The 15,643-nt window shown below is 42.3% G+C and overlaps 1 protein-coding gene across 1 annotated transcript in view; it reads left to right on the forward strand.

Annotated features, from left to right (window-relative positions):
• Positions 1-15,643, forward strand: part of grip2b (glutamate receptor interacting protein 2b) — a 454,393-nt gene that overhangs the window by 391,872 nt on the left and 46,878 nt on the right. The window contains 1 exon segment of the mRNA XM_034165962.1: positions 13,380-13,535. Coding sequence (XP_034021853.1) covers positions 13,380-13,535 — 156 coding nt within the window.

Raw genomic sequence — 15,643 nt, forward strand, 5'->3', positions numbered from 1 at the left:
ATGAGTCATACATCACACTGACAAAGTGAGAAACCTCAGGGGAATTTTTGATCCAACATTGTCCTTTGACCTCCACATATGAAATATTACGAGGACTGCTTTCTTCCACCTGCGAAATATAGCGAAGGTTGGTCCTATCCTGTCTATGGCTAATGCTGAGACCCTGATCCATGTGTTTATTTCTTCTAGATTGGACTACTGCAATGTTCTATTTTCTGGTTTACCACAGTCCAGCATTAGGGCTCTCCAATTGGTTCAAATTGCTGCAGCCAGACTTTTGACACGAAGCAGAAAATTCGATCACATTACACCCATTTTGGCATCCCTTCACTGGCTTCCTGTCCCAGTGAGATTAGATTTTAAGGTTCTGGTACTAGTCTATAAAATTGTTCACGGACTTGCACCTCCCTACCTAGCTGACCTAATTAAACCTTACGTACCAGCCCGGGCTTTGCGTTCTCAGGGTGCAGGCCCACTTTGTGTCCCTAAGGTGAATAAGAAGTCTGTGGGTCATAGAGCTTTATCTTATTGTGGCCCTGTTTTGTGGAATGATCTCCCTGCATCAATAAAACAGTCAGATTCTCTGGAGACTTTCAAGTCCAGACTTAAGATGCACTTATTTTCCCTTTCGTGTGGCTAACATATCGGCATAATATAGTTCTATGCTTTTTACTCTTTTAATTCATTTTTATTAGGAAACGGAGCGTGCCACGGCCTCAACTTTACCTAAATTGTGGGTCTTTTGTGAAGCTTAGGGCTAGTGGCTACTGTATTTCTTGTCTTTCTGATGCCTGATTCTGTTTTTTCTCTGTTTTAGGTGCAGCTTTATCCAGAGATGGGTGTGGTATTTGTGCTGAAGACCCTCCTGTCCTGTGCACCAACAGCATTTCCTGTATATTTGTTTTGTGAATTGTTCTTTAATTTATGTCTGTAGCATGGTCCAAGCAGAGGGTCACCCCTTTGAGTCTGGTCTGCTTGAGGTTTCTTCCTCAGATTGAGTTTTTCCTTACCACTGCTGCTCTGGGGGTTAGTAAGATTAGATCTTACTTGTGTGAAGTGCCTTGAGGCAACTCTGTTGTGATTTTGCCCTATATAAATGAAAATAAATTGAATAGAAAATTTGCCTCTGTCTCTTGTAGCTAATATGACCCAGTGGTGATGGGGGTCCCAGCCATGCTTTACACCATTATAAACAGTGCTTTCAGAATGCCCCTTGCTGGACAACCTATGTAATGACAACTTTCCCAGTAGCTAAAGTGTTTTGCCTACATTGTGTATTCTGTAAAATAAAAGTTTTCACATTTGCAAAAATAGCGCAGCTGCTGATATCTGTGGAAATGTTCCTTTTGCTCGATATTACAGGCCAACCAATATTTCAGTCTGGCTGTAGTTAGTTGGTTAATAAAATATTAAACTGGAGCACATAATTTAGTGAAACAATCCAATCATTTCCTGACATTTGTGATTAACAGGAAGCTTGCAAATTGATTCTTCTAGTTTTCACGTGCAGTCTTATTATTGCCTCTGTTTTGTGAATGTATAGAGTCAAGGGATGGCTACATGAACATTTTAAGGTTATTGAATATGTCTGAGGCTTCTTTTCCATGTCTCATTAAGTACTGTAAAGTAAATTTGTCTGCAATAGGCAGTGAACATGCAAGGACACTAGTGAGGGAATCCACCATGACACCCAGACATCTCTGAAAGAGTTATAGGCTTCTGTGGCTGTGAGTGAGAGACTATGCACAGTGCATATTTTTCGTATTCTATCATCTCCTATAGTACGGAATCATGGCGGGATGAAACAGGCTTGATGGCCCTGGTGCCATTGAGCCAACTGTAGTTGAAATTTCACCCATTCCTTTGAAGACACACCTTCTCTCTCTTTGTCCCGCAGTTACAGTAATGATGCAGTTGTGTTTTGTTGTTTTGCACTGGGATCAGTGTTACACAGGTACCATGAAACAATATCCTCAGTCAGTTCTTTATTTTGTACATTTTTCCCTCTTTATTGCATTCCCTGTCTGGGATTCTGTGATCTTCATGGCGTGTTTTTCATTCCTCATCCCATTTCAGGGTTCTTTCTGAACCCAGCCCCATGGGTTGTAAGTTGCTCAGATATTCTGTATGCATCCATTAGGGACAAATACCGTCTGGAAGAAATACCTATGCAGATTTTACAGCATTATAAAAATTATCATATAAATACACTTAGCACATTATTATATGGAAATATATTGCAAATATATTACAGTGGCTTGAATCACTCCATCTCTTATCCAGATCTGGGCATGGAATCATCAGGTTAAGTTGCCTAAGTCACTCTCTCCCAAGCTGCAACCTCCAGCTCCTCCTGGGATTCCATGAGGATTTCAGGCCAGCTTGGAAAACATTATATGTTTATTTATTTTGCTTTCAGATAATACAGCTCCATATTTAGATTCGGCACATCTTTATTGGTGGATTTTCTTCCCGATGTAACACCAGTTCTGTATAGGAAAACTTCCTCAAGGCTCCTCCTGTTCCCAAGCGGTCTCCGAGCCAAATACTAATCAGGTCCTCCTCCGTTTCACATCTGGGAAAGGTCTTTGGCGGAGGTCCTGGTCTCCACAGTGTAGGCGTACGTAGCTCTTGAATCCTGCTGTTGGAACAAGGAGGGGTCGGAGCCTATCCCCAGGCTTCAGACAGTGTCTCACTCGTGGTGGGGTTGAGGAGGTAGTATTTCAGGCCAGCACACCTTTAGCACTGATAGATGGTATCATAACTTGATGGTGTTTGCCCCACTATGACTTCATGGTTACTGAGACAATAAATTATCTGTTATATTTAATACTTGCACCTAAGCCGCCCATCACAAAAAACATTGCCCAGTCTCCAAAAATAGGTGTTAATAAAACATCCGAACCAAGTGTAACCTACAACCCCAGTTCTAATGAAGTTGGAACGTTGTGTAAAATGTAAATAAAAAACAGAATACAATGACTTGCAAATCCTCTTCAACCTATGTTCAATTGAGTACACCACAAAGACAAGATATTTAATGTTCAAACTGATAAACTTTATTGTTTTTGTGCAAATATTTACTCATTTGAAATGGATGCCTGCAACATGTTTCAAAAAGTGGGACAGTGGTATATTTACTACTGTGTTACATCCCCTTCCTTCTAACAACACTCAATAAGCATTGTTGAAGATTTGTAGGTAGAATTCTTTCCCATTCTTGCTTGATGTACACTTCAGTGTTCAACAGTCCGGGGTCTCCGTTGTCGTATTTTGTGCTTCATAATGTGCCACACATTTTCAATGGTCGACAGGTCTGGACTGCAGGCAGGCCAGTCTAGTACCCACACTCTTTTACTACGAAGCCATGCTGTTGTAACATATGCAGAATGTGGTTTGGCATTGTCTTGCTGAAATAAGCAGGCATGTCCCTGAAAAAGATGTTGCTTGGATGGCAGCATGTGTTGCTCCAAAACCTGGATGTACCTTTCAGCATTGATGGTGCCATCACAGATGTGTAAGTTGGGCACTGACCCACCCCCCTACCATCACAGATGCTGGCTTTTGAACTTTGCTCTGGTTTTCCAATTTTTGTCCGGAGGACACAACATCCATGATTTCCAAAAACAATTTGAAATGTGGACTCATCAGACCACAGCACACTTTTCCACTTTGCGTCTGTCCGTTTCAAATGAGCTCGGGCCCAGAGAAGGCAGCGGCATTTCTGGATGTGGCTTTCACTTTGAATGGTAGAGTTTTAATTTGCACTTGTAGATGTAGCGATGAACTGTGTTAACTGACAATGGATTTCTGAAGTGTTCCTGAGCCCACACGGTAAGATCTTTTCCACAATGATGTCTGTTTTTAATGCAGTGCTACCTGAGGGATCGAAGGTAACGAGCATTCAATGATGGTTTTCAGCCTTGCCGCTTATGTGTAGAAAGTTCTCCAGGTTTTTCCAGATCTTCTGATTATATTATGGACTGTAGATGATGGAATCCCTAAATTCCTTGCAATTGAACATTGAGAAACATTGTTCTTAAACTGTTAGCCCATCTTTGCTTGTGAACAGCTAAGCCTTTTGGGTATGCTCCTTTTATACCCAATCATGACACTCACCTGTTTCCAGACAGGTGTTCTTTGAGCATTCATCAACTTTCCCAGTCTTTTGTTGCCCCGTCCCAACTTTTTTGAAATGTGTTGCAGGCATCCTTTTAAAAATGAGCAAATATTTGCACAAAACAATAAAGTTTATCAGGTTGAACATTAAATATCTTGTCTTTGTGATGTATTCAATTGAATATAGGTTGAAGAGGCTTTGCAAATCATTGTATTCTGTTATTATTTACATTTTACACAACGTCCCAACTTCATTGGAACTGGGGTTGTATTAGCTTTAGCTTATTTGGTAATTCAGATATTGGGGAATATAGTGACCACAGAAATATCTAAACACTAGAGGGGACATTGCGTTCCTTTCTGCAATGATATTGTCTGCCTTCTTGGGAGAGGGATTGCCACAGTTTTGTTACCCACTACTGACCTGACAGCAATATATGTATTTATTATTTGTTCATTATTTATTTTCTACTCTTAGTTATATAATTTTTATACAGTGCAAATGGAATTATAGTTTTTAAATCACTAATATATAGGTTTTCACAGAACTGACACAGAGTTATCTTTGTGTTAACTGCTGTTTATCCACAGTTATTTTTTACATTTTTAAACATAAAAAATTATCTCCTAATCACACATAAAATAGCCACATAACATTTCAGCTACTGTTGTGGCGTAAACAGCGAGCATGTTGCTTTGTTTACATTCAATCCCTCTTCCAAAATGGCCGTCCAAGCTACTTGTTACTGGCTTCTTCATTGAGTGATGATGTTCTTTCTAGTCTTTATTCATCTCTATAGTAGAGACACCTTGCTTGGAAAAACCAAGCTTGCCACTCAATGAGTTTCTGTTTTAGAATGCAAGTGCAGCTTAGACCCCATTCAGACTGGGGTTTGCAATCTAATTTGAGCCATATTTAATCCAGATTGCGTTCTACCATTCAGACACGTTTTTCAAGTCTGGATCATCCTACACACATGTCCAAACTAAAGCCAGCTCGAGCTGAATTCAAGCATTGTATATGTGTGTGTGGGGGGGGGGGGCATCTGCATGTCAGGGCACACCTGGTGAATTTTATTGGTGAGAAGGCACCACAGAGAAAGATTGTTTGCTTTACTTAGTGCCACCACAGTGGAAATGACGCTGTGGGTGCACGGACGACGTGAGGAATTTTGATGTCATGATCTCCGAGCTAGCAGGATTCCAGTCATATATGCATTCAGACTTTAGTCAAATCCCACTCAAATCCTGCTGAAATAGAAAACAATATATCTTAAATCCAGTTTACAGCCTTCAGATTCATAAAAAAAGTTAGGCAAGCCAGATATGGGCCAAATTTTGTTTGAGCCGGATTGCAGTCTGATTGGGGTCTTCGGACGGTATCCCATTGCTGATTTTTGATACCTGTTTGGTGGGCACAGCTAACCAAGAAGTTAACTTCGATAACTGTTAATCTGCTAACTGAAAAGTTAACTTTTATAAAACTAAACCGATAAACCCCTAAAAAATTTAACGGAAGTTACAGCTAAAAGCTAAACCAATAACTTTTAATAGTGACACCAGTACACTGGCAGCTACTGACACAACAACGAGCCACCGCTTCTGTCTCAGATAAGGTTTCTTTCAGCTAAAGAGAACTTGTGACTAGAAAGAAAGAAAGAAAGAAAGAAAGAAAACTAATTTATTTTCACACCATACAGTCTTGCAGGCTATCACAGGAGTCATGCACAGGCAGACAGTTTTGACTTATGGTTAAAAAGTTTTAAAAACTAAAGTAATGCACTAATTTCAAAGGTTTGCGCATTTACAGATGCGCATGCCGCAATGCATTATGGGAAAATTAGTTTCCTGTCATCAGTGGTTGGTCAGTATATAAAACTCAAGTTACTGAAACGTGTGTTGGTTTTGTGCACCTCAAAGAGAGAGAAAAGAAAAAAGCAGAATCAAGTATCAGAAAGATAACAAATACAGTTTAATTTGTCAGCATTAAGCAACAAGAAATACAGAAGAAATACTAAGTGATCGTCGACCACTAGCCCTAAGCTTCACTAAAAGACCGAGAATTAGGTAAAGTTGAGGCCGCGGCCTGTTCCATTTCCTAATAATATGAATTAAAAGAGTAAAAAGCATAGAAACGTACTATGTCAGTATGGTAGCCATATGAAAGGGAAAAGAAGTGCGTCTTAAGTCTGTACTTGAAAGTCTCTACAGCAGGGGTACCCAACCTTTTTTGAACCGAGATCTACTTTTAAAGTTGACAGTGTATCGAGATCTACCAAGCCATATTGAACGCCATAGCATAGCCACAATTTATTGTGCACCAATATAATTACACAATTTTCTGGCACAAATATAAAGTTTTAACAGTAATAATACATTACTGCAATAGATGTGCGTAGCTAGTGCAAAGAATAAGCAAAAGCAGGCCTATGACTGACCTGTAACAACACAACAAACAACTCGAATAATACAATCCTTAATTCAGGTTGGAAAAGTTGTTCCCTACCTTAGTGGGACTTCTGGCAATGAGAGGAGGCAGCTAGTTTCTCTTAATCCGGAGAGTAGGAGCTGACTGCCAGCTGTAAGCAGGCCACAAGGTGGTCATCTGTCATGGTGGATCTGTATTTTGACTTGATGATTTTCATGTGTGAAAAGGCAGATTCACACAGATAAGTTGATCCAAAAAGTGCAGTCAAATTCTGTGCAGTTTGTCTGAGGTTGGGCTACTTCTCTTTCTGTTTTAGATTCCAAAATTGGACGTAACAACCAAGTTGTGGTGCCAAATGGCACTTCTTCCTTTCGTGACCAAGGTGGTGCCAAATGGCAACTCATTCGGTCACCTTTTCTTATGTAAGTGCAGCCATTAGATCGGAATGTGGCAGTACCAGAGTGACCGGCAGTTTGACTTTTTTAAAAAGTGATGCAGAAGCTTCTGTTGAATTAGAAAAAGTTGCCAGTCTTAAAAAACATTTCAGCAGTGTGTAAATTTTAAGAATTTAAGGATTATGTTACCGTAAATCAAATATGGATAAATCAAAGAATAATACAGAGTCAATGGAAAAACCATCCATCCATCCATCCATTTTCTTCCGCTTTATCCAGAGTTGGGTCGCGGGGGCAGCAGTCATTTTCCAGTGTGAGGATCTCATTCTCAATAGCACAGCTATCCAGGTTGAAGAGTGATTGTGTTTTGGATGTTAGACAGTCCACATCAATATTTTCCCCAAATGGAAAACAGAGAAAACTGAGAACAGGCTCAATGGAAGCAAAATCAGTAAAGTGCCTATCAAATTCTGACAAGATGTTCTGCACTTGCTCAGCATAACATGCACTCTCAAGCTCCGCGCAGTCTTTGCCTTGATGCTTAAGTTCTGCGTCCATGTGTGGAAAGTTCCGTAGATCACACTTTTGCAACCTACTCGATAGCAAGTCTAACTTGCTTTTAAATGTGTTCACGGAGCTGATTATGTTGATGATGTGCTTGTCTTTACCCTGCAGTTCTAGATTCAAGCTATTGAGCTTGTCAGTCAGATCAGTAAGAAAGACTAAATCCAAGAGCCACTAACTGTCTTCTAGCTGTGCATATTCAGCATGAGTTGACCATTTCAGAAATTCTTTAATTTCAGGCAACAACTGAAAAAAAAGTTCCAGAAATTTCCCTTGGCTGAGCCATGGAACATCTGTGTGCAGCAGCAGATCTGTGTGTTCTGCACCTGTCTCCTCCAACTGTGCACAAAATAATCTCCTCTGCAGACTCCTGGCTCGAACAGAACAAGCAGTTTTGTTGACCACATCCATAACATCTTCCATATTTAAAATTGTCCCGCACAACCCTTGCTGGTGAATTATGCAATGGTAATTCAGGAAGTCTGGGAAAGATTCACACTGTTTGCACAATCCGATGAACCCAGCAGTACGTCCAACCATCGCTAGAGCCCCATCAGTGGTTATGGAAATGAGTTTGTAGAGGGGCAGCTGGCTTTTATTAACAAATTCCATAAAAACTTGAAAAATATCTGTGCCTCTCATGTGCCCTTTCAAAGGCTCTTCTTCAGCTCTTGTTTTACATTCATGTTGTCAAAAACCACTCTAATAAAAACACATAGCTGAGCCACGTCCACAGAATCAGTGGATTCAAGGAATTGCAGAGAAAAACACTTGCATGCCTCAATATCATTCCTCAGTTGCCGTTCAATATCCTCCACCATTAACTCGCGTCTTCGTGTAACAGAATTTCTTGAGAGCTGCACATTCTGAATAGCAGACACAATCTCCTTCTGATTTTTTAAATTGGCAAACAGCGCATCTGCAGCTTTCATGAACGCTTCTTTCACAATCTCACCATCCTTGAAAGATTTCTTTCTTTTTGCCAGAACACAGCTGACACGATAAGAAGCTATGGTTGCAGCCTTACTTGTGTTATTTGGCCGGCTGAAAATGGCCTGTTGTGATGCAAGATGGCTTTTCAATTCCTGCTCTGTGACCCACAGATTTTTATTCACCCTCGGGACACTAAGTAGAATGCTAATCCGCTAAAAAAACTTTAGCTTCGATAATTAGTGGTTCGTGGATTAGCGGAACTGTGCCTACCACTGCCTGTTTGTCAGATATCCAATCAGGGGCCTGAACTCGGGTGTAATCTATGGTAAATCAGCATGGTAGAACACTGTGAGCAATCAGGAAACTTTTAAACCTGTTTTAAAAATTTGTGACATTACGTTAAATTATTTTCCATATAACTTTCACAACTCCACGACCCGAACCCAGTAAAGCAGTTGAACATAAGTGAGTGAGTGATAACTTTCACAACTGGTGCAAAGCCAGGGTACTTCTGTGTAAAAGTAGATGAAAGTACACATTCAAGTGCACTGTGCTGTAATCAGGACCTACTGAAGAGAGTTTTTAGATGTAAACAGAGACATTTTATTTTTCTGGAAAAGTGTGGGAAAACACTGAAGTAACGTGCCTATGCGCCGGTGGAATGGGAATCACGTACTCACATAGGGGAGGTGATGGTCTAGTGGTTAAGCGTTGGACTTGAGACTAGAGGATCCTTGGTTCAAATCTCAGCCTGACTGGAAAATCACTCAGGGCCCTAGGGCAAGGTCCTTAATCCCCTAGTTGCTCCCAGTGTGTAGTGAACTGCCTTGTATGGCAGCAGCCTGACATTGGGGTGAATGTGAGGCATTATTGTAAAGCCCTTTGAGTGTCTGATGCTGATGGAAAAGCGCTATATAAATGCAGTCCATTTATGTACTTGGGTGTATTATACAATACTCATTGACACTTGTATGTCATCAAATACAAAATAGTATGTCACAGGAATTTTATCTATTTTAAAATTTGAAATCTGAGGGGGGTTTTGGTTTGTTTTTTAACTTTCACTTTTGATGCTCTGTGTGCTTCTTACCCTTGTGCTGCTGTACAATCCTGCTGAAACCTCAATTTCCCTGTCAGAGTCTTCCCAGGGGATTAATAAAGTTCCATCTAATCCAATCTCATCTCAAATTGGGACCAAAAATCGGCAACAGGACCATCTGAACACACAAACTCCTTGTGACTCTGGTGTGGTTCTACGGTCTCAACACCATCAGGATGCAAAAACATATGGTGAGAAGCCAACATTCCACAAGTGTCGTTCGTTTCTCCTGATCCCTCTTGAGCTCCTCCAGTCTTTTGCATCTCCTGCTGTTCTGTTCCACTTGAAGAAAGCGACTGTTGCTACAAATCTGAAGCAGCTGATGGGCTCAGTAAAGGTCACCATCTTGTCTCTTATATCTGTGGATTGTCTGTGAGAAACACAGTTTGGTGTTTTTAATCAGGGTTGTGTGAGTGAGGAGGTGAACGCAGCACATTAAGGCGCTGATGGTCCTCAGCCTTCCTCTGATTTATGTATAGACGCACCATGATTAAAGTCCAATCAGAACTGGATCTTTGTATCTCATCGTGTGACATTGCATGCGTGTATAGAGGTCGTCTTGGCGGATCGTACATTCACTGTTTTTACAAGACTTTTCAATCTTCCCTGCGAGCAAATTATGCACTGCAGAAACTTTGAAATGTCAAACTGACATTAAATATTCCTCTTCAACATGTGTAACAAACATGATGAGCCGGGTTTACAGACAAAGACCTTAGAGCTGCACTGCTTTCATCATTTTCCTCCATTCCAAGATGAAAATCTGAGATTTTTCCACATCTTCTACTTCTTCTTCTTCTTACGGCTGCTGCCATTGGGGGCACCACAGTAGAGCATCCATTTCTATCTCACCCTGTCCTCTGCATCTTCCTCTGTCATAAACCTCGTCTTTGGCCTCCCTTTTCTCCTCCTGCCTGGTGGCTCCATCCTTAGCATCCTTCTCCTTATCTACCCTGGGTCCCTCCTCTGCACATATTCAAATCATCTCAATCTCGCCTCTCTGACTTTTTCTCCAAACTGACCTACTTGTGGTGTCTCTGATATGTTAGTACCCAATCCTGTCCATCCTCATCACTTTCAAAGAAAATTGCAACATCTTCAGCTCTGCCTCCTGTCTTTTTGTTAGTGTCACCGTCTCTAAGACATCAACATAGCTGGTCTCACTACTTTATTGTAAACTTTCCCCTTCACTCTTAGAGATATCCTTCGGTCACAAATCACTCCTGCCACCTTTCTCCACCCACTCCACCCTGTCTGCATTCTCTTCTCTCCACCTCTCTACCACATTCTACATTAATTTGAACACTTGACCTCAAGTATTTAAACCCATCTATGTAAATCACCTCTATTCCTTGTAGCTGCACTATTACAATGGGCTCCCTCTTATTCATGCATGTTCTCTTCTTTCATTCCCCTTCTTTCCACAGCATATCGCCACCTCTCCAGGCAAGTCTGCTCTCTACTGTCAAAACAGATCACAATGTCATCTGCAAACATTATAGTCCATGGAGACTCCTGTCCATCAAACTGTCCATCACCACTGCAAACCAGAAAGTACTCAGCTGATCCTTGGTGTAATTCCACCCCCACGTTGAATGCATCTGACATTCCGCCTGTGCATCTCACCACTGTCATGCTGTCCTTGTACATATCCTGCACCATCCTAACATACTTCTCTGCCATTCCAGAATTGCTCATACAATACCACATCTCATCTCTTGACACCCTGTCATAAGCTTTCTCTAAATCCACAAACACACAGTGTAACTCCTTCTGGCTCTATACTTCTCCATCAGCACTCTCGGGGCAAACATTGCATCTGTAGTGCTCTTTCTCTGCATGAAACCATATTGCTGCTCATAGATCTTCACCTGTTTTCTTAGCCTAGCTTCCACTACACTTTCCCATAACTTCATGCTGTGGCTGAGCAGCTTTATGCCTCTGTAGTTACTGCAGCTCTGCACATCTCGCTTGTTCTTAAATATCAGGACCAGAACTTCACTGGGTGGAGTTAGCGCATAATTCCTTGCCTTCCTAATCAACTGGGTACTCTCCATCTCAGGTTGTCCATGGCTATCACCCCTCTCTTTTCCCCTCCAGAGACTTGAACTCATCTGTCCCATCCACCTCGGCCCAGGTCATGCGTTGCCATAGGACCTGGGAACAGGCTTGTTGGACCCTGCTTAAGTCCTCCTCAGCCTACAATTCTGCAGCTGACCGTGAACGTACCCCGGCCTCATCATATGCTCCTGGTCAAAGAGTGTGGCTCTCGACGCGGGACTTGCCTCTTTGTGGGTCTGTCTGCAAACTAGCCTCTAGGTTCATGGGACGTTTTCCCATCTCTAAGGTCATCAATCTGGCAGTTTGTCTTCATCTGCCTAGGACTCTTATAGTACATCCGTCCTTCCATGTCAGCCGGGTTAAGCCAGCCAGGTTCAGTCCTCTTTGTCCTCCGGCCAGGCTCCCACCATCCCACCATTTGTGGATGGCAGTCCTGTTTTCTCAGTTCATTGCCTTCTTTTTTCTCACTGCTGTGGTCAGGAGGGGTGCAGTGCCTGGTGGACTGGGAGGGCTGTGGCCCAGAAGAGCGTACATGGGTGACTTTCATGCCGCACATCCCGGGGCGCCTGGGCCGATGGGAGTCAGCCATGGGGGAGGGGTGATGTCATGATTGGTGGGTGTAAGGAATGTCTTTTGGTTTTCTTTATTTTGTTTCTGCCATTTTTCTGACACTGTTATGTGTGCTTGGGGTTTTGGTGGATGGACTTTTCTTGTCTGCTGTCTTCTACTTGGAGATGGGCATTTCCCTTTGGTCCTCTCTCCTGATTGCCACACCCCTTTCCAGATCTTTCCACACACACCTGTCCTGCATTTCCTGCTGATCACTCTCTCTGTTTAAGCCACACCTTTCACCTTACCTAGTTGGGAGACTGTTGAGCCTTGAGCCACTTTTGAGCACCTTTCTTCTGAGCATATTGTCCTTGTTAAGCCTGCCCATGTTTTTGACCTGCCTGCCTGTTTTTTTTTTTGTTGTTGTTGTTGTTGTTTTTTTGCTTCGTCTCTGCCTAATGCTTTGGATCCTATTGTTTACCTCTGCCTGCCTACCTGTGTACCGGACTCTGCCTGAACTTTTATTACACCCTGTTTTATCATCATCTGAATCCTGTCAGTAAGCCTGACAAGATTATCTTTTAGACTCAACAGTATGTACATGTTCAATATAAATCAACACCACAGTTTGGAAACTTGGCTCACATTTCAGAATTAAAAAAGAAAACGGTTTCCCTCAAAGATCAATTACTACTCAGTACAACATGGGTGGTGGCCAAGTGGTTTCAGTGTGGAAGTTTCCTGGTTTAAACCCCACTCCTGCCACATTTCTCCATGTAATGTGGAGTTGTGTCAGAAAGGGCATCCTGCATAAGACTTGTGCCAAACCACCTTGAATCTGATGTGTTGATCCCAAGAGAAAACAAGGGAACAGCCAAAGTGATTTACAGTTTTATAATTAAGTTAGGGTTTAATGCTGGACTAATTCACAAAAGTAAATGGGCTGCATTTGTATAGCGCTTTTCCATCTGCATCAGGCGCTCAAAGCGCTTTACACATCAATGCCTCACATTCACTCCGATGTCAGGCTGCTGCCATGCAAGGCGCCCACTACACACCGGGAGCAACTAGTGGATTAAGAACCTTGCCCAAGGGCCCTTAGTGATTTTCCGGTAAGGCTGGGTTTTCAACAGAGGATCCTCTGGTCTCAAGCCCAAAGCATTAAACGCTAGACCATCACCTCCCCTAAAAAAGTGTCCTCCTAAATTATTCTTACATTTGTATGTTTCAGTGAAGGTTCAGAAGTCGGACCACCCCCACTCCTGGGACCCCTGTGTGAACTACTGTCAGCCTCCAAACTCCACTCTCTGCAACACAAACTCCACCCTCAACAAGTCCTGGACAGCTTCGAACAACAACACCATCAACAGCCTGGACTACTGCAAGTGTAAGTTGCTGCTGCCCATATGACTGAGTACAAGCTGCTGTCATCGTGTTTTAATTGGCTATTTTAAGCCTGTGAGGTCATCTAGTTACACAAGGTCTAATCCTTGGATTTCTTAATCTGTAGATCTTCCTGCTTGTTCAGGTTTATATTCAAACTGTGTGTCTTTTTATTTAAACCAGTCTCCCAATGCCAAATTGATGGACCCGATTGGTTACTATAGCAACCAAACAACAGGCTCATAGTGGCATTTTAGAACATTGCAACAAATCCCAAAAATTTTAAACATGTTCAAAATTATTGTGATGCCATGACTCATCATGATCCACAAAAGTGAACTATTGGATTGTAGTCTGTGCAGATAGGGGCTAATATGCTTTGATTTTACAGATGGCTTTGTTTTTTTGTTTTTTTTTTATTTCATTACTACATCATGAAATAAATTGTTTCTGTTTGAACATGGATTTGACTGTACAGCCACTTTGATGCCAAGCTAACATTAGAGGCTGAAATTAAAATATAATGCAGATTGTTTTGTTTTGTGGCAGAGAGATTTCATTGACTTGAGTGGGCAGTGATCATGCACTGAGGTGTGCAGTAACTGTGCACTTGGGCAGTGTGGGCAGATTAGCATGGCTAGGCTGGGTACCCTGGAGCTTGTCCACATGCATTAGCGCATATGCGCACAGTACCATTGTGAGCCACATCGTGCTACATTCAGTGCTGCTTGTAATCTGGTGATAGGTGTAGACAGCTGTAGTGGACAATTGGACCAGATTACCTCGTTTTTGGAATCGGGATGACAATCTGAGCCACAAATTGACAGTGGAAGACCAGCTTTATATGCTGATGATGCACAGTTGTGTATATCATCATCTCATGATCAGACTCCTGTGCACTAATTTGGACAAACTGTACTCGTAATCAGATATAAACCAGAAATTTATAACACCTCGACAAAACCTGAAAGACTTTTGGTCGATTAAAAAAAATGTGGTTGAGGCATCAGTTGTTTAATTTATTTTCTTAAAGGTTGTATAAATGATTTAAATGGTGAATGAACGGCATTTATGTCATGCTTTCATCCTCAAAGTGCTTTGCAATGATTCCATACATTCACCCATACACTCACACACCAATGTCAAAGTGTGGCCATGCAAGGCACTCAAATGCACATTGGGGACAATTTGGGGACCAAAAGGGTCTTAGTGATTGACTGGTCTGGCAGGGAACTTTGAACTAAAGATCCTCTGGTCTTAAGCTCATGGCTTTAACCTCTGGACCATCACCTGCCCGGTTATTTAGTGTCACTAGATGCCACAGTCAAGCAGCAGCATCTCCGACAAAAACAACACACATACACATGTCCAACACCACATCAACCATTTATATTTGTAGACAATATTGGTGTGGGGAGGGGCAGCGATATGCAGCAACATTGACATGCACTAAATGTGCATGTGCAGCCTCTATGCCAATGCCAACAATGAAGAGAAAAACTCAGATTACACCACACAGATTGCTTCATCTTCTACACAGGACACCATTACACTGCTCCATCTTTAAGTAGAAAAAGTTGTTGGCGGCTGTTGTATGGGCCGCTGAAGAGGAGGTACTGCTGGCCCACCACCAGAGGGCGCCCTGCCTGAAGTGCGGGCTTCGGGCACGAGAGGGCGCCGGAACAACCGGGAGTGACAGCTGTCCCTCATCAACAGCACCAGCTGTCACTCATTTTCTCTACAATCACTTCGCCATAAAAGCCGGACAGCATCTTCACTTCACTGCCGAGAAATCGTCTACCATTAAGGTAAACAGCTCAGGCTGGGAAAGACACAACAGTTGTACATCTTTACTTCTGTGTGTGTGATTATACGAGAGGAATAGTCGTGTGTTGGGGAGTTGGCGTACTCCGCTCCTCGGATTGGTGACTATTTAAGTATAATAGCAGTATCTGCACGTATCTCTGGACTGTAGTGATTAAGAGGTGGAGGTGTTTCCCACCCTCTTCAGACTGTTTGCTGGGTATTCACGCACCCACCATCACTAGTGTGTTCTCTCTGCCAGCAGGACCCGATCTGACAGCCGGAGGCAGTGGCCACCTGGGGACTCTA

This window comes from Thalassophryne amazonica, chromosome 3, assembly GCF_902500255.1.
Source record: "Thalassophryne amazonica chromosome 3, fThaAma1.1, whole genome shotgun sequence".
Lineage (NCBI taxonomy): Eukaryota > Metazoa > Chordata > Actinopteri > Batrachoidiformes > Batrachoididae > Thalassophryne > Thalassophryne amazonica.